This window comes from Polypterus senegalus, chromosome 10, assembly GCF_016835505.1.
Source record: "Polypterus senegalus isolate Bchr_013 chromosome 10, ASM1683550v1, whole genome shotgun sequence".
Classification (NCBI taxonomy): Eukaryota; Metazoa; Chordata; class Cladistia; order Polypteriformes; family Polypteridae; genus Polypterus; species Polypterus senegalus.
In genome coordinates, this window is record NC_053163.1 from 122813458 (window position 1) to 122832441 (window position 18984).

Consider the following 18984-nt stretch of genomic DNA (forward strand, 5'->3'; position numbering starts at 1 on the left):
TCCTCTCATTTGTCAAATTTCTTATAGTCTTATAATTTATGTGCAGGTAACATATACCCACTTTAACGTTATCATACACACTTAATCCATGGAGAAAGACTATTGGATGGCATTGAGGCTGTTCTGGCAAACTGTTTTAATGCCTCAGGAGGGAAAGGCATGATCTTGCCCAGACTGTCTAAAACAGGGATGGAGAGGTGTTAACCTCATCTGAAGAAATTGTTGAGAGATGGATGGAACACTCCGAGGCAATCCCCCACCTGGTGGATATGTCCTACTACCAGGAGGTAACATTATGCACATCCTATGAGGCGAATCAGATCACTGTGGCCAAAGTTACTATGATGGTCAAAAGCTGCTAGGGTAGATGAAATCTGACTGGAGATGTTGAAAGTGCAGGACATTGTTGGGATATCGTGGTTTACGCATCTATTCAATGTTGTATGGAAAAGCACCCTTAGAATGGAACACTTTTGTGGCGATCCCAGAAGTTATGTAAGTTGACCAATGGCTGTATTCCAACTACAGAGTGATCACATTCCTCAGCCTCCAATTTAAGACATGTGCAAGTTTTCTGAAGGGAAAAATCCATCCAGTGGTTGAACCAAAAACACAGGAAGAATGATGTGGATTATGATCTAGCTATGGAACAGTAGACCAGGGGCCTAATGTATAAATGGTGCGTATGCACAAAAATGTTGTGTACGCCTGTTTCCACGTTCACATTGAGATGTATAAAAACTAAACTTGGCGTAATGCCACGCACATTTTTACGACAGTTTTACAACATATGTACTCACATTTCTGCACGATTTTATAGTCAGGTAGCGCCCAGTGTCAAAGCATTGCTACTATGTCAATGTGGTTTCCCTTTCTTTTTAATATTTGAATGAATGATGTGGGCTTTATCAAATACACTGAAATTAATTGCATTTTGTTTACAAATTTAAAGCTCTTGACTGTAACCAATCTGTAACAGTATAATGGTGCACAAAATGGTCAAACTATTCCAACTATCATGGCTGCTTTAGTGTTGTATGGAAGAATTAAAAGAGGGTGCTTATTTAGGGAGTATACTGATATCTTATCTTATAAGTGGATTTAGATTTCCAAGAGATATCCTCTTGGAACTGTGTGCTGAACTGGGGCTGGCTTTTCAAAAGCAGACTTTGAGGAATCTACCTGCTCCTTTTTAAGTTCTATCTACTCTCGGGATTGTAACTACAGGTCAACATGAACAGGCTGACAGATTGGGTTTTTTTTCAGTCATCAACGAGTTGCGCCATGTCAGCTGTATGAGATGTTATTATTCACTTGTCATCCAGATATATAAGATTTCCTTACACTGTGGTTGAGCTGGCAAACATCAAAGTGCAATTTGCAGCAACGTCCAGTTTACCAAATGTAATTGGAGAGGTCAACTGCAAGAACATTGGTATAAGGATGAAATGGATTTATGTAAATAGAAAGCATTTCCTCTCTGTTAATGTGAAAATTATCTGTGGTGTGAAAATGCTTCTCATTGATGTTGTGGTGAGATATACAAGTGTCTCTCCAATAATTGGAGCAGCTCACTGCTCAAATGGTGTGAGCCCCAGAATTCCGCTACCTCTTCTAGTGGTGCTGACACTCCTTTTCTTGTCGACTTTGATATCTGACTACTTTTTTATTTTTGGCAATGTGCAACTTTATGAACTTGAACGTTTGAGTGTCTTCGCCGTGCTGTGCCACTCCATCAGTTTCGTTTTGTTGCTCATACCACTGCTTAAGCTACCAAATAGTATGTTTTTCCTTGCCTCCACTTCATGCCACAGGACCTACATTTTACATTTGCTGAAATTCTTTTTTTACACTTGTTTTTGCCATTGTTTTTTAACAGAACACTGAACGGAAGGGGCTATTTACCTTGATTTGCATAGTCAAATAGACAACCTTCTGGGAGGAGTCAGGGTGCAGATGTAGGGGCTTGCATATGTGTTAAATTCATGTTGTTTGGGATTTATAAAGAGAAACTCCGTTGAACATTTCTCACACACACTTTCATGAATTTTTTGTGTGTATGCACATTTCTAGTTTTGTTTATACAGAACGCCATGTTTAAGTGTGAATTCTATGCAAGGCATTATGCATTGAGGCCCAAGCTCTTCTTCCCTGGCACAGTTGGAGGATGGTGCAGGGAGTATAGTAACCCAAACTACATGTGTTGTGTAGATTTGGAAGAAGCATATGACCATGTCCCTCAGCATGCATTGTAAAAGGTACTGCTGGACCGCTTCTGAGTACTATTCGTTCCCTATATAAATGCAGTGAGAGCTAATACTAAATTGTTTTGCTCAAGGCTGTGCCTAGTCACCACATCTGTTTGTGGTTTTCATGGACAAGATATCAAGGAGCAGCCGTGGACATGAGGGTTTCCAGTTGGGAAGACATGTTGTCATGTTTGCCTCATCTGACTGAGACCTTAGTCATGCATTCAAGCGATTTGCTGCAAAGTGTGAAACGGGTGGATGAGGATCAGTACCTCCAAATCGGAGGTCAAGGTTCTTTCTTGGAAAACAGTGGATTGCTCTCCCCAGGTGTGGGAAGGAACAACTGCCCAACGTGGAGGAGTCTGAGTATCTCAGGATGTTGTTTACGAGGTTACGTGAGATCGACAAGTGAATTGGAGCAGCGGCAGCTATTCTGAGGGATGTACCAGTCAGTGGCCATAAAACGAGAGTGTAAAAGTTTAGGGCTATTCCCCGATCCTACCAACGTGCAGCTGACTTTTTGACAAACTGCGCGAGTCGATCTCACAAATCAAGAACTGAATTAGTACTAGTGTACAATTTTAATGCATGGCATTTCATCAAATACACTGACTAAACCATTGGCTCCAACTTCTGAAAAAAGCAGGTTCAGAAAAAAAGACGTGCTTGAATTATGAACTAAATGTATACATGAGCTGATAAATGATGCACTACAAAAGATTAGACACAATATAAATATATTGACTTTTTCTGATTTTAATTATAAGTTAGTTAATTTTAATTATAACTTCTCCAAAAAAGTGCAACCTCAAACACGCCTTCGTCCAGCCGTCCACTTCCGCGTTTAACTTCACGTTTTAAGGCAGCCAGATCATGTCTCGCGAGACGTTCGTGACGTTTCAGTGTTTGTGCAGAGCCAGTGAGTGAGAGTTCCGCTTTGGTTTGCTGCAAACTGACGAGGATTGCGTCTTTTTCTATCTGACGAAATTAAAAAATAAAGAAGGAAGAGAAAATGAGAACTACGTAGCAAGAGTCACTGGCAAACCCACCAACGTCGTATGTAAAAGACTCGATAGTGCAGAGCCCAGCGTGCCATCGCTTGGTTGCTCTGTGATGTGACTTGTCGGTACTGGAGCAGCTGTGCTCACTCGCTAGGTTTGCGTTGGCTTTCTCATTTATTAATGACAAGTGAGGCCTCTCCCTGGCTCGTTTGCAGTCAGTAGCAGAGGGGAGAAGCGATCAAAATAATTTACCTACAACATTAGAATTTTTTTTTACTTGGTGTGCAACCGCGTCAGATCGGAAGAATACCCAGCAAAGTTTAACCCCTTCTGCATGCTAAATGGCGTCAGACACCAGTGACACGGAGGAATTTTATGATGCTCCTGAAGATGTCAATTCTCCGACCGTGTAAGTGATTTTCCTTGTACGAAGCATAAACATTCACTACATTTAGAATGATGTAGCGAAATAATGAATATATATGTTGTCTCTCAATTGTTTAAAAATACCCGAGTTAAAATGGGTGGGTCCTGTAAATAGAATATGCTTCCTAAGCTTATAGTCTGGCAAAAAATAAGTAATTCAGATGAATAAAATATGACTTTGCGTTATATGAATAACACAGAAGGTGCAATCATTATTTTCTTCCCTCTCTGAAATGCCACTCAATAAGTAGTGTATATAAGACTATTTCGGGTCAGCATGGCAACTGTCCCGTAATAGATGATCACAGTGTCTGTCGCAGTGCTGTACACTAACAATTTGTGTCTTATCGCCAGACAAAAGTGATAGCAATCTAAAGGCTTTTTGTGATACACGAAATTACATATTTTGAGAAGTGATGTGATGCACAAAGCGCGATAATAATAATCATTCTCATAAGGTACTCTCTCCTTGTATTCTGAACCATGTTTCATAAATAACAAAGATTTTAACATTGTGTAAATGCTCACACTGTTGATGCCCATGGGAAGAAAACATAGGGTGCAACTCTAAAATGTTATAGTGCTATAAAGCTAAAGAGACAGATTTTTAAAAGTTATCACGTACAGTCATTCCAATTCATCCTTCATTGAGTTTTCAAAGCCACTTAATCCAACTTTGGACTTGGAGGACAAGAATCCATTCTGGATACACTGAAGGTATGGCAGGAAACAGGCCCAGACAGTGTGAGAGGAGAGTCTATTGCTGGATACACCTATAAACCCACACTCGACCTCACCTGGCTCTCTTAAAGTCATTAATTAACTAAATGTTAAGAATTCCACACACAGGCATGTAATAGTAGCTTAATAAATCTGAATCACTATACTCCCAGCATGTGAAACATTCCAGAATTGACTTTGGTCAGGTGCCAAACATGGAATACAAGACGTTACCAATTAAAAACAACACAATTTCAACCCACCATTTACCTGACACAGTGCAAAACACTATACAAATACAACAGCTTCTTGAACAAAGATATTTACAAACTTCAATAGTACCTGCAAATAAATAAATAAAAAACTCTATGAAACAACATAGATATCAAACAGCACAAGTTCAGCAAATATGAAGTATTTATGAATAGACAAACAGCACAGTTACTAATTACATGTTGCAAAAAAACAGGAGTAACCCTATGCAAGTTTGTTTAGGTTCTGAATACTTTGAGAAGAGAAGCTGCAGAGATGGCATGTAGTTTGAGATGGCGTGAACTTTGGTTAGAAAAAATTTTGATAAATATACTTTGCCTATCTGGAATTAAATGTTTCAAAGAGTATTAGTTAAGTATTAAATGCTAACCTAGAATTTTAATTACATTATGATATTGATTATCATTGATATTGATTTGTTATCAATTTAAAAAAAGTGTTACTTTTTGTTCTTATAAGGGCCCTTTATATACATTCTGTACTGTCACAGGAATATGCATATCACAAGAGCTAAACTAAATAATATTTTTATTATTGATGAAACTTAGACTGATGATGTCGATACTTGTGAAACAAAAGTAAACGCACAATATTGTGAATTTAGATTGAACATCTGGCTGTCTTTAACAATGTGTACAGCTTACTCAACTTGTTAAAAAAATATTTAAAAAGTTGGCCTTTAGCTTTGTTATTTAAAGTGCCTTCTGGTGGTGTTAATGATAGAAAAGTGCTATGTAAGTAAAATAAAGTTTGCCTGACCTTGCAAAGTTTGACTGACCTTGCGCTGGTTTGATCCGGTTTTCAGTAAATATGATTCAAAAAAGATGGTATAATGCGTTTACTCAATAGATATGAGAAAATTCATTGCTAAATGCAATGTGAATGCGATAAAATGTTTACATAACTATTCTGGCCAAACCACTTGAGGAATGCCTTTTAGGATATTCCATTTCCAGAAGTTTGAGAAGTATACTTACCTTTTGAAGTCAGATAATAATCTTTAATAATTAAAGGTGGCATTCTTGATTGGCATTTGCTCTAGTGACTTCATCACCCTTAATTTGTGCTCCTCTTGTAAAAATCAGTCAATGTTGTCATGCATTTCTTTAGTTTCATGGTTTCTAGTTCGTGTCTAAACTTTTAGGAGTAACGTGCTCCTTCCATCTTTGCTCTTTCTATTATGCAAGTTAAAGGCTCCACTATACCTCATATCAAGTAACAGGCACAAAACTTAAAGAGTTTAAAGTCTGCTTTTATTTGTAGTTAGCTGCAGGTACTGGATGTCCTTCTCTGTTTACAAAAGTATATTAGCCTGCTCTGTGGTAATAGACTGCCAAGAACATTTCTTAAAATATTGTTTTAGGTGTCTCCAAAGGATGAACGCTGATCAGTGGACATTTTATTTTATTTTGAGAATACAGAAAATCTTGATATCTTGTATAAAAATGTTGGAACAGGCAATCCTCAACAGTTTTATACCCAGAGAGTGTTAAAAGAGATTGTGAAAGTGTTGTGTAAATAACAGTTTTGGGGATTGACAGTTAAATTATAAGTATTCAAAATTAATTTTGTGTTTGAGAATGTATTGTTATTTTGTTAAAAAAAAAAGTGTAGATTCAGATTATAAGTAGAGAGAAATAAATTAATACAGAACAAGAGGTTTTCTTTCCCATGTAAATAAAAGTAAATAACAATTATTTTTTTTAGTAATGAATTGCTGCTGAAAATATATGAATATGTAAATGAGCGAAGGATCTGTTATTTTATACCTGTCAGCTTTGGTTGATGTTTTATAATACACATGGATCTGAAAAGTAACTATGGCCATAGTTGTGGTAGCTACAGAAAACATAAATAAGTAACTTTTACAAATTAATGTTACAAGTTATTGAAAAAATTGGCAATTCTGTCTTTCTGTTTCTATCCATACCCATTCTTCTCCACCAGCTGTTTTTCTCCCAGCTTATCATCCCAACTTTAGATTCAGTGTTTCTTGGTTTACCCCATCCACAGAATCCCGTTAGTGTGTCATGTTCACGCCCAATTTCTGTGTCACCCTGGCCCTTGGCAGTGCTATAGAAACTAGATTAAGTATATTGTAATTGTACAGTAATATACTATTATTCATAACCTGGTGCAATATTTACTACCCTCTATTTTTAAGATGTGCTGTGTGACTTGTTTTAATATTTGCTTTAAGTTGTATTTATAATTTGATTCATCCCCATACAGTATAGAAAAAACACAGTACAGCATTTTAGCAAAAGTAAGACAAGGTAGCAGCCTATGTGGTATATTGGCTAAAGAAATATAATGTAAATCACAAAATTGCTGGTTCAAAGCCCATCATGACTCACTGTGTTATTCAGAGAAAGTAATTTATCCTACCCATGCCCCAACTGTTGTTTTTTGGGGGGAGGTGGAGTGAATATTTGTTACTGTGTGTGTGTATTTGTAAAGTACTCTGGTATGTTATTCATTGTTAAAATTGCTTTAGATGGTAAAGGTTAATTGTTTCTGCTTTCAGCATGCATCAGGTACAAGTATCAAGATGTAAAACAGGATAATCTTTTAAAAATGACTAGAGGCAGCATGAGAAACATGATCTCTTATTATTTCCCTGCCACTGTGGGGAATAGAATTGGAAAATTAAATAATCTATAGTCCTGCATTGGTAGGCACCTTTTGATCTATTAGTGCTTGTGAAAAATCTGGCAAATAAGAGCAAGCCCATTCAAGTACTGTCATGCTATAGATTAGCTAAACTGTATGGTAAACTAAGCACATATATCAACTCCATATTTTATTTAATCTTTTGAAAACTAAGTAACAATGGAAAGTTATGCATAAATAGTTTTATCTGTACAGTATAAATACATTTTAAGATTTTTTTTTTTTAAAAATCCATTTATTATATAAAGAAGAGGCCAGAGCAGCTTTTCCTGACTGATCTATTGATATCTTGAGACCTACTGAAGAACAAACTTTGCCTCCAGCCCTTTGCATCTAGTTGTATGTCCCAGCAAGCTTATAATGTATTTACCAATCTTGTAGATTTAAATTCCTTTGTGAGATCACGTTCCTGACTTACAAGAAAAAGATCTTCAAACTATTTTTGCTTTGGATAAACCTGGCTGATTTTTTTTTTTGGAATTGTGAATGTACTGTTTTTTTTTTTGTTTGTTTTTTTTTTTGGGGGGTATTTTAAATCTGATACAAACTTTATCTAGTACAGAACCAATGTCATAAAAATAATTCTAAATGCTTGTTTTTAAACTGATATTTTAAACAACAGTCAAATATTTAAGTTGTAAAGTTTTATCTCCCTTAAGGCACAGTTAATCACAAAACAGAAATTTATATTGGCTCTACATGGAAAAACATCTCCAGAAGCAAGAACAGACTTGCTCAAAAATGTTGTAGCCCCTATACATCCTGTACATTGAGCCGTAAAAAAGCAAAATAGTATTTTGCTAGAAATAGCACACCTTAATAATTACTTTTGCTCAATTAAGGTATATCCTTTAATTTCTTGGCTGAGATGTTGCCCCTTAATTTAAGTGGTCCTTGTCTACATACATCTTTTAAGCAGGCTTACAATGTTATACCTCTTATTTGAAACATTTAATGGTTATTGAGCTAGATAGCTAAAGCAGATTTTCTCCTTTGACACTGAAGTTACTTGTAGACAGTGCTACATATTCAATGCTTAGTAGAGTACACTGTCACTTTCCTAATATGGTACAGTGTTGTGAGAAGTGAGGGCTTTATTATGTGACAACCTTCTAAATATGGTTGTAAGACCTCTTTTTTTCTTTCATCACCATCCCACTCTAATTTAGCCTACTTTACTTGTAATTTGAGTAGTTGTCGCACCTGCAACCAAAAGGCAAATCGTAATAATTACTTGCTTGTGATAGTAATGTGTTCACTAGTTTTTAAACAGACAAAACAAATGCATCTAAATTCTATCACAAGCAGTAAATTGGTAAAAAAAAATTTTTTTCAGTGAGGTATGTTTATTGCTTTTCATGGTGGTAGAAGTTTTAAAGCCGACTAGGACTTATGTGCAGTCCATTGGTGATATCATTTGTTTGTCCTAATGATTGGAGTTATATGTTGCATTATGTCTCCACAAGCATAGGATAAAGGTTGGTAGAGTGCATTTCTGAATCCTCCAAGTTTTCAGATTACTTCTGAGAACTTGGTGTGCAGTTTATTAATTTGATGTCTTAAGATTTTTTTTTGTTTTATTTTCAAAAAAAAATATCCTTGAAGAGAGAATTTTTTTAATTTTTCAAGTTTGAGATAGTATTGAATTTCACTTACCCTCTGAGTTTAGAAGATAGGCTCTGATGCTTCTAGTTGAACAAATAAATCTGTGTGCTTGCTAACAGTCTGTTATAGGCTATTACAATCGTTGCACTTTAATTTGATCCAGGGGCACACCAAATATCATCATTAATGTATTTGGACTGATTGTAACATCAAGGCTGTCTGAGAAATATGTGAAGATTTTTGTTCAAAATGTTAATTTAGAGCATTCCCAGAACATATGGTCTAGTGAAGCTGGAGCTAGATGGTAGGACTCACAGGTTGGGTCTTGCCCTGGGTGCATTTTAAATGCCATCCATCCTCTTCTGCTTATCCAAGGTCGGGTCGCGGGGGCAGCAGCTTGAGCACAGATGCCCAGACTTCCTTCTCCCCGGCCACATCTTCCAGCTCTTCTGGGGAATCCTGAAGTGTTCCCAGGCCAGCCAGGAGATATAGTCCCTCCAGCGTGTCCTGGGTCTTCCCCGGGGCCTCCTCCCGGTTGGACCTGCCCGGAACACCTCGCCAGGGAGGCATCCTGATCAGACGCCTCAGCCACCTCATGTGACTCCTCTCGATACGGAGGAGCAGCGGCTGTACTCTGAGCCCCTCCTGGATGACTGAGCTTCTCACCCTATCTTTAAGGGAAAGCCCAGACACCCTGCGAAGGAAACTCTTTTCAGCCGCTTGTATTCACAATCTCGTTCTTTCGGTCACTACCCATAACTCATGACCATAGGTGAGGGTAGGAACGTAGATCGACTGGTAAATTGAGAGCTTTGCCTTATGGCTCAGCTCCTTTTTCACCACGACAGACCGATGCAGAGCCCGCATCACTGCGGACGCAGCACCGACCCGCCTGTTGATCTCATGCTCCATTCTTCCCTCATTCGTGAACAAGACCCCGAGATACTTGAACTCCTCCACTTGGGGCAGGATCTTGCTCCCAAACCTTAGAGGGCACTCCACCCTTTTCCGGCTGAGGACCATGGTCTCGGATTTAGAGGTGCTGATTCCCATCCCAGCCGCTTCACACTCAGCTGCGAACCCATTCAGAGAGAGCACCCTGGGTGCGCCTAGAAATTCTGTCTATAAAAGTTATGAACAAAATCGGTGACAAAGGGCAGCCATGGCGGAGTCCATCTCTCACTGGAAACGGGTTCGACTTACTGCCGGCAATGTGGACCAAGCTCTGACACTGGTTGTACAGGGACCGAACAGCCCTTATTAGGTGGTCTGGTACCCCATACTCCCGGAGCAAAACCCCTCCCCCACAGGATGCCACGAAAGGACACAGTTGAATGCCTTTTCCACGTCCAAAAAAAAAAACTTGTAGACTGGTTGGGCAAACTCCCATGCACTCTCCAGGACCCTGCTAAGGGTGTAAAGCTGGTTTACTGTTCCACGACCAGGACAAAAATCACACTGTTCCTCCTGAATCCGAGGTTCGACTATCTAGCAGAGCCTACTCTCCAGAACCCCCGAATAGACTTTTCCAGGGAGGCTGAGGAGTGTAATCCCTCTGTAGTTGGAAAACACCCTCCGGTCCCCCTTCTTAAAGACGGGGACCACCACCCCGGTCTGCCAATCCAGAGGCACTGTCCCCGATGTCCATGTGATGTTGAAGAGACGTATCAACCAAAACAGTCCTACAGCATCCAGAGCCTTGAGGAACTCCGGGCGTATCTCATCCACCCCGGTTTTTAAGTTTTTTAACCACCTCGGTGACCTAAGTCCCAGAGATGGGGAAGCCCACTTCTGAGTCCCCAGGCTCTGCTTCCTCATTGGAAGGCATGTTAGTGGGATTGAGGAGGTCTTCGAAGTGCTCCCCCCCCACAGACCCACAACGTCCCAAGTCAAGGTCAGCAGCGCACTATCACCATCATATACAGTGTTGACACTGCACTTCTTTCCCCTCCTGAGACGCCGGACGGTGGACCAGAATCTCCTCGGAGCCGTCCGAAGGTGTTTCTCCATGGCTTCCCCAAATTCCTCCCATGCTTGAGTTTTTGCCTCAGCAACCACCAAAGCCACATTCCGCTTGGCCTGCCGGTACCTATTAGCTGCCTCCAGAGTCCCACAGGACAAAAGGGTCCAGTAGGACTCCTTCTTTAGCTTGACGGCATCCCTTGCCACCGGTGTTCACCAACAGTTTCGGGGATTGCCGCCACGACAGGCACTGACCACCTTACGGCCACAGCTCCGGTCAGCCGCCTCAACAATAGAGGCACAGAACATGGCCCATTCGGACTCGATGTCTCACACCTCCCTCGGGACGTGGTTGAAGTTCTGCCAGAGGTGTGAGTTGAAGCTGCTTCTGACAGGGGACTCTGCCAGACGTTCCCAGCAGACCCTTACAACACATTTGGACCTACCAGGCCTGACCGGCATCCTCCCCCACCATTGAAGCCTACTCACCATCTGGTGGTGATCAGTAGACCGCTCCGCCCCTCTCTTTACCCGAGTGTCCAAGACATGTGGTCGCAAGTCCGATGACACGACCACAGAGTCGATCATTGAACTGAGGCCTAGGGTGTCCTGGTGCCAAGTGCACATATGAACACCCCTATGCTTGCACATGGTGTTCGTTATGAACAATTCACGACGAGCACAGAAGTCCAATAACAAAACACCACTCGGGTTCAGATCAGGGGGTCCATTCCTCCCAATCACGCCCCTCCAGGTCTCACTGTCTTTGCCCACGTGAGCATTGAAGTCTCCCAGCAGTACGAGGGAGCCCCCAGAAGGTATGCTTTCTAGCACTCCCTCCAGGGACTCCGAAAAGGGTGGGTACTCCAAACTGCTCGCACACTAGCTCAGGCTCCTTCCCCTTCAGAGAGGTGACATTCCACGTCCCAAGAGCCAGCTTCTGTAGCCGAGGATCGGACCGCCAAGGTCCCCTCCTTTAGCCACCACCCAACTCACCCTGCACCTGACCTCCTTGGCCCCTCCTACAGGTGGTGAGCCCATGGGAAGAGGGACCCACGTTATCTCTTCGGGCTGTGCCCGGCCGAGCCCCATGGGTGCAGGCCCAGCCACCAGGTGCTCACCATTGAGCCCCACCTCCAGGCCTGGCTCCAGATGGGGGCCCCAGTGACCCACGTCCGGGTGAGGGAAAACGTCGTCCAAGGTTTTTGTTCTTCATGGGAGGTTTGGTTGAACTGCTTTTTGTCTCATCCCTCACCTAGGAACAGTTCGCCTAGGGTGACCCTACCAAACCCCTCCACCACGATAAGGTGGCGGTTCAAGGAGGAGTTAAATGAGAATCTAAATAAGGCAAATGTGATTGATAAAAGACCTTTAGTTGAATTATGGAGTGCAGGGCGCATATAGAGTTATAGTGTATTCTATATATTCATCTGAATTCACTCCTTTCCTGAGATCCTGATTGAAAGGTTCCTTTCCTATGGTTCCCTATTATCTTTGAAGCGTACGTTATTTGAAATATTTTTATACGTTGTTAAAAATTGTCTCCGAGTGTTTATCAGGACTAACCTGTATCTCTTCTGGGATTGATATGGATGTGAAATGTGAAACGTTTGGCAGGTTCCTTGTAAGCGAATTTCTAATTTGCAAATAGGAATAATGTGTAGCTTGAAAGTTAAATTTAGAATGTAATTGTTTGTAAGATAAGTATATTGTCTATACAAAGACCTTTAAGTGTCTTAATCTCTAGCATTTTTCATTAAGTTATACTGAGTATGTTTGAGAAGGTGGGAGCAAAGTAATTTATCATATATAGGAGCAATAGATAAGAGCTTTTCCACTTTGATTGGTTTTGCTTTCCTGACTCTGATTCTTGTCTGTCATATTGGTTAACAAATAATACTCGACTTCTTGGCTGCCAGACCTCTCACAGCAACCTTTTTGACCCTGATTTCTGTTTCATGTTTTAGGCTCTGTTTAAAATGCTTTTTTACTCACTGGCATCAATCTTAGCTTGCTTTTCTGACTCCTACTCCTGAATTGTAATTTAAAACCATATATGACTGTGTAGTTATTATACTTGCTTTCTCTAAAACAACTTCATTGCTAATACCTACATTTGTACTTTATACATCAGCATTCTTCATTCTTCCCACACACCCTCTACAAAGACAGGTCACACTTGCCACGTGTAGACTACCCTTTACATTACTAGATGTTTTACATGCCCATTTCTTTTTGTTTTTTTTTTTTTGCAATGGACTGAGGTTCTCCCAAAACCTCTACCCCTTATGCGGCTTGCATCTTCCATTGCATTTCAATTTCAGTAACTTCTTCTATTCCACTTCACTTTTTGCCATCAGTGTAAGGTTATTGTAATGCAGGAGCTCCCATGGTAACCCTTCATTCACGTCTTTGATCATGGTTTCCATCACTATCATACAAAACAATGGAATCATGACAGATCCCTTGTGTAGCAGCACAAAAATTTCACCATCCCCTTCTGCTGTCCCGAGCAGCATTCATTTTCCCAGTATGTTGACATCACCCCATAATAATAATAATTTACATTTATTTATCGTTTTTCTGAACTACGCAAATTGCTTTACACAGACAGTGGAGGACCACTTTAGCTACCACCAATGTCTAGCACCCACCTGGTTGATGTGACAGGAGCCATTCCTGCTCCAGTATGCTCACCACACATCAGCTCTTTGGTGTTGAAGGGTTGAGGGAGTTAGCTATTAAGGGACAGGGGATGATTAGGTGGCAAAAATGACTAGGTCATGGTGGGCAATTTATCCAGGACATTGAGAAACACCCTACTCTTTTTGAAAGATGCTCGGGGGATCTTTTATTTCCACAGAGTCAGGACAGTAGTTTAGGTCTCATCCGAATGACAGTGACTATTTTTACAGCACAGTGTCCTTGTTGCTGCACTGGAGTATTGGGATCCATACACAGAACACAGGGTTAAAGCACCCTGAATGGGGCACCTCTTCTAACAGCCACCCAAACTTTTAATTAGATGGTCTCTGAACAGAATACTGGCCGGGCCCAAATATTCTTAGCTTTATATGAACTGCAGGTTCTGAAGTTCAGAAGGTATGGCTGCTGGCTAAAATTGTATGCAGTTTAGTCATATTCAACAGTGCCTACCTACCCCCTGAAACGATGCACATTTGGACTGTTATACTATCACATTAAACATTTAAGGCACAGCAGTCTTTGTCCACAAAAATGTAACTTTCAGCTACATGCAGGTAATGTAATTTTAGTGGTCAGTATGTTATAATAAAGGGAAGACAATTTAATATACACTTATCTGATGTATATGCTCTCAACTGTGATAAGAGCAAATTTATGAGAAATTTTTTTGTTACCTGACTTAAACACCCCCCTGCTTTTGAATTTGAGTGAAAGTTTTATGTCAACCCACATCTTTTTTGTGCTCCGAAATCTGCTGAAGCCATTGTTTATTACATAAATGTAAAATGCCTGACAATTGTGTGTGTGTGTTTGTTTTTATGTCAGTCAGACTGAATTCATGTTTTTTTTCAGTACACCTTTCATATGCAAGTATTGAATCTTATACATACACTGCTGTGAAAAAATATTTGCCCCTTCCTGATATTCTCTAGTTTTTTGTATATTTCCCATCAGATAACGGGAGCTAAAGTAAAGATATATTTTCGAAACTGCTACTTAATATATTTAGTCATTAAGTTATCCAACATCTGTATTTGCTCATTTATATTTTTATGTATGTACAGTGCATCCGGAAAGTATTCACAGCGCATCACATTTTCCACATTTTATGTTACAGCCTTATTCCAGAATAGATTAAATTAATTTTATCCTCAGAATTCTACAAACACCACCCCATAATGACAACATGAAAAACGTTTACTTGAGGTTTTTGCAAATTTATTAAAAATAAAAAAACTGAGAAATCACATGTACTGTATGTATGTATGTATGTCCATAATATTCCTCCATACTAAAGGTGTTGCAGTCGCATATTGAAACAGTAGGGTCAATTCATTTTTCACAAGAGCAACTGGAGTGTTGGATAACTTGTATGAATAAAGAAAATAAGGTTTTATACTATGTGTTATGCGTTCACCCATTTTCCTTTTTCTAATGTTGCATTTTGTCTAAAGGCCTGCAGTCATTCATTGTGTAAAATATGCGAAAACAATATTAGAAAGAAGGAAAATTTGTTTTCCACAGCTCTGTATGATAATTTCATATTCTGTTCAAAAATCTCTTGTATTATCTTATCACTTAATTTTGCATCTTAGTAAACAATACTCAGCATCTTCCTCAATATATTTCTACACAGAATATCTAAATTTGCAGACTGACTTTAACTTTCCCCTCAAGTAGAAATACAAATTTTCAACATTTTAGAGATTTTGTTTTGTACTGCACTTAATCGCATGGGTCAAATTATTGTACTTATCTTCTGATGCCTCTGTTAACACAAAAATGCTTTTTGAACAAGATTACTCTGTGCATCATGGTTCAAAACACAGTTGCCAGTGCCACTTATTCCCTCTGATATTTAACAGGACCATAGAGCACTTGCTTTTCTTTATGTTGGTGTTCACAGATACACAGGGTTGTGAGGGACCGTCTTAAGCAAAAGCTGATGATCTATTACTTTATTTAACAGGTACATCCTCCTTTCTCATATAAACTTTGTCCTTGAGCAATTTTGACAAATGTTCTGTTTGCAAACTCATTCTTAATTAATGCAAGCCATTTCTAAATATCCTCCACCTAACAATGCTCTAAGTCAATACCCATTTAGAATGGTGAAGAAGGAGTTGAATTAATTAAGTAGAAGGATAATCCTGTCTTCCTTTAGCCTCTTCAAATCTAGTGTTTTTTTCTTTGTTTGATCTAAGGCTATCAAATTAGTGAAGAATTAAGATTCCAACATTAAATCCTCAATCTCATTCTCTGTCTATATAAAATGCAAAGTTCACCCACTTACTCATCAACAAAAACACTATTTTCCATCTACCTAAAAAGCTGAAATTTGTCAGGAGGTTATAGCAAGTAGGTATCCACTAGGAAAAGACATTAATATTTAGGTATTTATATATATAAAAAAAAAAAGCAACAGAAAAATTTACCTCAACATCTCAAAGATGTCTTGACGGATTTGATTGAGATTTGGTGATATTGTAGAAAAATAAACTTTTTTTGGCTGTCAATAATAATACTGTATAATAAGTTGGACATTCTACTGCACCACAACGATCTCATGGAGCTATGGAGTGTGTTTATGCAAATGAATGCTGTCTGCAGAAGCAAAGTGAATGGAGCAAAGTTTGACGAAGCTCAGCAAAGACACATTTAGCAAGTGCTTGTCTTACAACTTAATGCCAAATACTGAAGTGGGGACTACAATTCCCATCAGCCAGTGAGTTGCTCCATACACTCAAAAACTATAAATCAAAGCATTGACAAGTACAGTATGTCATCAAAGGTAGCAACTGCTTTTTTTGCAACCGCTTTAACAATTTCAATATCTCATTGAATTACATCATTTATCTTGTAGCATTGTTTCAGAAAATGTGTGGCTTTGGGACCCAGTTTTGCCTCACAGATAACATTTAAAGGGCTATTTCCCCCTTTGTGAATTGAATGCAATTAGAATCTTCATGGTTCATACAGTTAGAAACCATGAAAATCTCAGGCAACATTTTCAATCCCTTTGGCAGGCTGGGAGGTTCATCACATTTGACAATAAATCTCATATAAACCAATTATACTACATTTTTGTTATCAGTGTATAACTTGTTTTTCTAAAAATGCCAACAATGTTGACCCCCTGCATAATATCATTAAGTTCACAATATCAATTGACTATCAGTACTTTTCTGAAGTTGAAAAAAAGAGTAAATAAAATTGAAAGAAAAAAAGAAACCCTGCAAATTAACCGATGGAGGCAAGCCATTATTAATGAATTGCTATTTTTTTTCTCTTGTAGCTGATAGAGGTGCTGCTTTTCAAAATGTGATAGGAAGAAAACAAGGCAGTGATTTTGGGTGAACAAAAATAATTAGTAACTTTTGTTGGTAGTCATTTATTCAAATCCACTGAGGCAGTAATGATTTTAGGATTTGATGATAATGGAAGATTTTAAGCAGTTTAGATTTGAATGAATCATCTTTAGGTTACCTTTATAACATTACCAAACATTACTATAATACAGAGTTCTGCTGTAATCTTTTTCACACCAGCATCACAAGGGACTGTATGTTGTAAGTTCAACATAAACAGCTCAAGAGAACTAAAAAATATTAGCCCCTGGTTTTAAAAAAAAAAAAGTTACATAGCACTTTTGATAAACTGATTAACCAATGACACTATAACTTCGGCCCATTGACTTTGAAAAATCAGATGTAGTTTAAATTTTAAATATTCTGGAACGGAAATATTTTTTGGTATCATATATGTTTTGTTTATATATATATATATATATATATATATATATATATATATATATATATATATATATATATATATATTATCATTTATATTTTTACTTTCTTGCTCATGGTAGGTCTCAAGTCACAATATGTTATGACTTGTGCATAGTTGCTTAAAATAAGCTGGTGAAAACTATAACCTTCAAATCAATGCAAATTTCAGTGAAAGTAACATGATCAACAAGAAAAGCACTGTTCAAGCACAAAAGTGATGAAAAAAGAAAAAAAGCAGCCATTGAACAAGTTTGGTCTGTGCAGGACCAGATCCAACTTGAAACTTCTTAGCACAGAACAACAGTTGAGTGTTGAGCTACAGCAGGCAATCAGTAAATAATACTTGCCTTCTTCGCCCACCCCCTTTCACCCCTTCACAGTTACAGCAAAAATGTAATTCAGGTGAGCTTGATATTTTAAGAACTTGTGTTTTTTTAAATATGTATACTATTATCAGTAATGTATTTGTTTTTCACATTTGTAAAGTATTAAGCACTTATGACCTGTGCACTGTTGTGTGAAAGAGACATCTGAATACTAAAAAGAATGCTATACAGCCCTTCATAAAAACAGGATTTTCAGTTCACACAAAGGAAACAAAGCAAAAGTAAAACCAGGGACACATCACACTGCCTGTCATGCAAATAAGAAACTCAGATGAATTATGTCATGACTGTTTGAACATGTTAATATTGTTTTTGATAGCTGTGCTTCTTTTTTTTCCTGGAGCTTGCTTTTATTATATGTATTTAGGTAATGTGAGTCTGTATGTACTTTATTTTAAAAATGAAACAACTGAACTATTTAATTTGGCATTATAATGGTCCTTAAACATTTCCTTCACATTATAATTATTATACAAGTGATTGCCTTTACTTGCACCTTAGGAAAAAAGTCTGTAAAATGCTTATTAGGAAACTACCATGTTAAACAATACAAGGAAAATATTAAAGCAAAGCACAATAACTATAAGTAATGAACCAGTTGCATTGGTCTTTGCTTAATACTTTGCATTGAATAACATACAGCATTAAACCGAGTTTCTTTTTCCCCAGTACAGTTGCAGAAAAAATGTAATATAAGAGACCTGTATATATTTTTCATTATTAAAGTATGCCTCATTGTTTTAGGCAATATATGTGAAGTCAGCAGCCATTTCATACTGCATGTGAAACAATATTTTAAATGAGGTAGTAAAATAAGCATTGCTGACCATTGAAATGGTCTTGAAAATGGTAACTTTAAACCTTTCCATTGTCATTATGAGAAAGGAAACTAGCTTTCCTTGGTATGATTGTTTCTGAACAGTTCAATCATAAAGCAGTAGTAACTTAGGGATTTCAAGTTCAGGAAAGAATCTGAACTGAAACAGCAAAATGATACTTTCAGGCTGCCAGAAAAGTGTTTAGAAATCTATTCTTTAAAACAATTGTAGATTCAAGAGAAGAGCATTGATGTTGGAAAAATGTATCTTAAACCGCATTGTAAAAAGGTTTGTTTAAAACAAAATTTCTTGGTTGCTAATGACGAATCAAGTTATTCATTCAGACGTAAAAAAAGGCTCATCGTGGAAGACAA

The 18984-nt window shown here is 38.4% G+C and overlaps 1 protein-coding gene across 1 annotated transcript in view; it reads left to right on the plus strand.

Annotated features, from left to right (window-relative positions):
* The first annotated feature begins 3151 nt into the window (after window positions 1–3151).
* wdr44 (WD repeat domain 44) overlaps window positions 3152–18984 on the plus strand; it is a 126512-nt gene continuing 110679 nt past the window's right edge. The window contains exon 1 of the mRNA XM_039766510.1: window positions 3152–3659. Within this exon, the coding sequence (XP_039622444.1) occupies window positions 3592–3659 (68 nt within the window). The 5' untranslated portion in view covers window positions 3152–3591. The remainder of the gene's footprint in view (window positions 3660–18984) is intronic.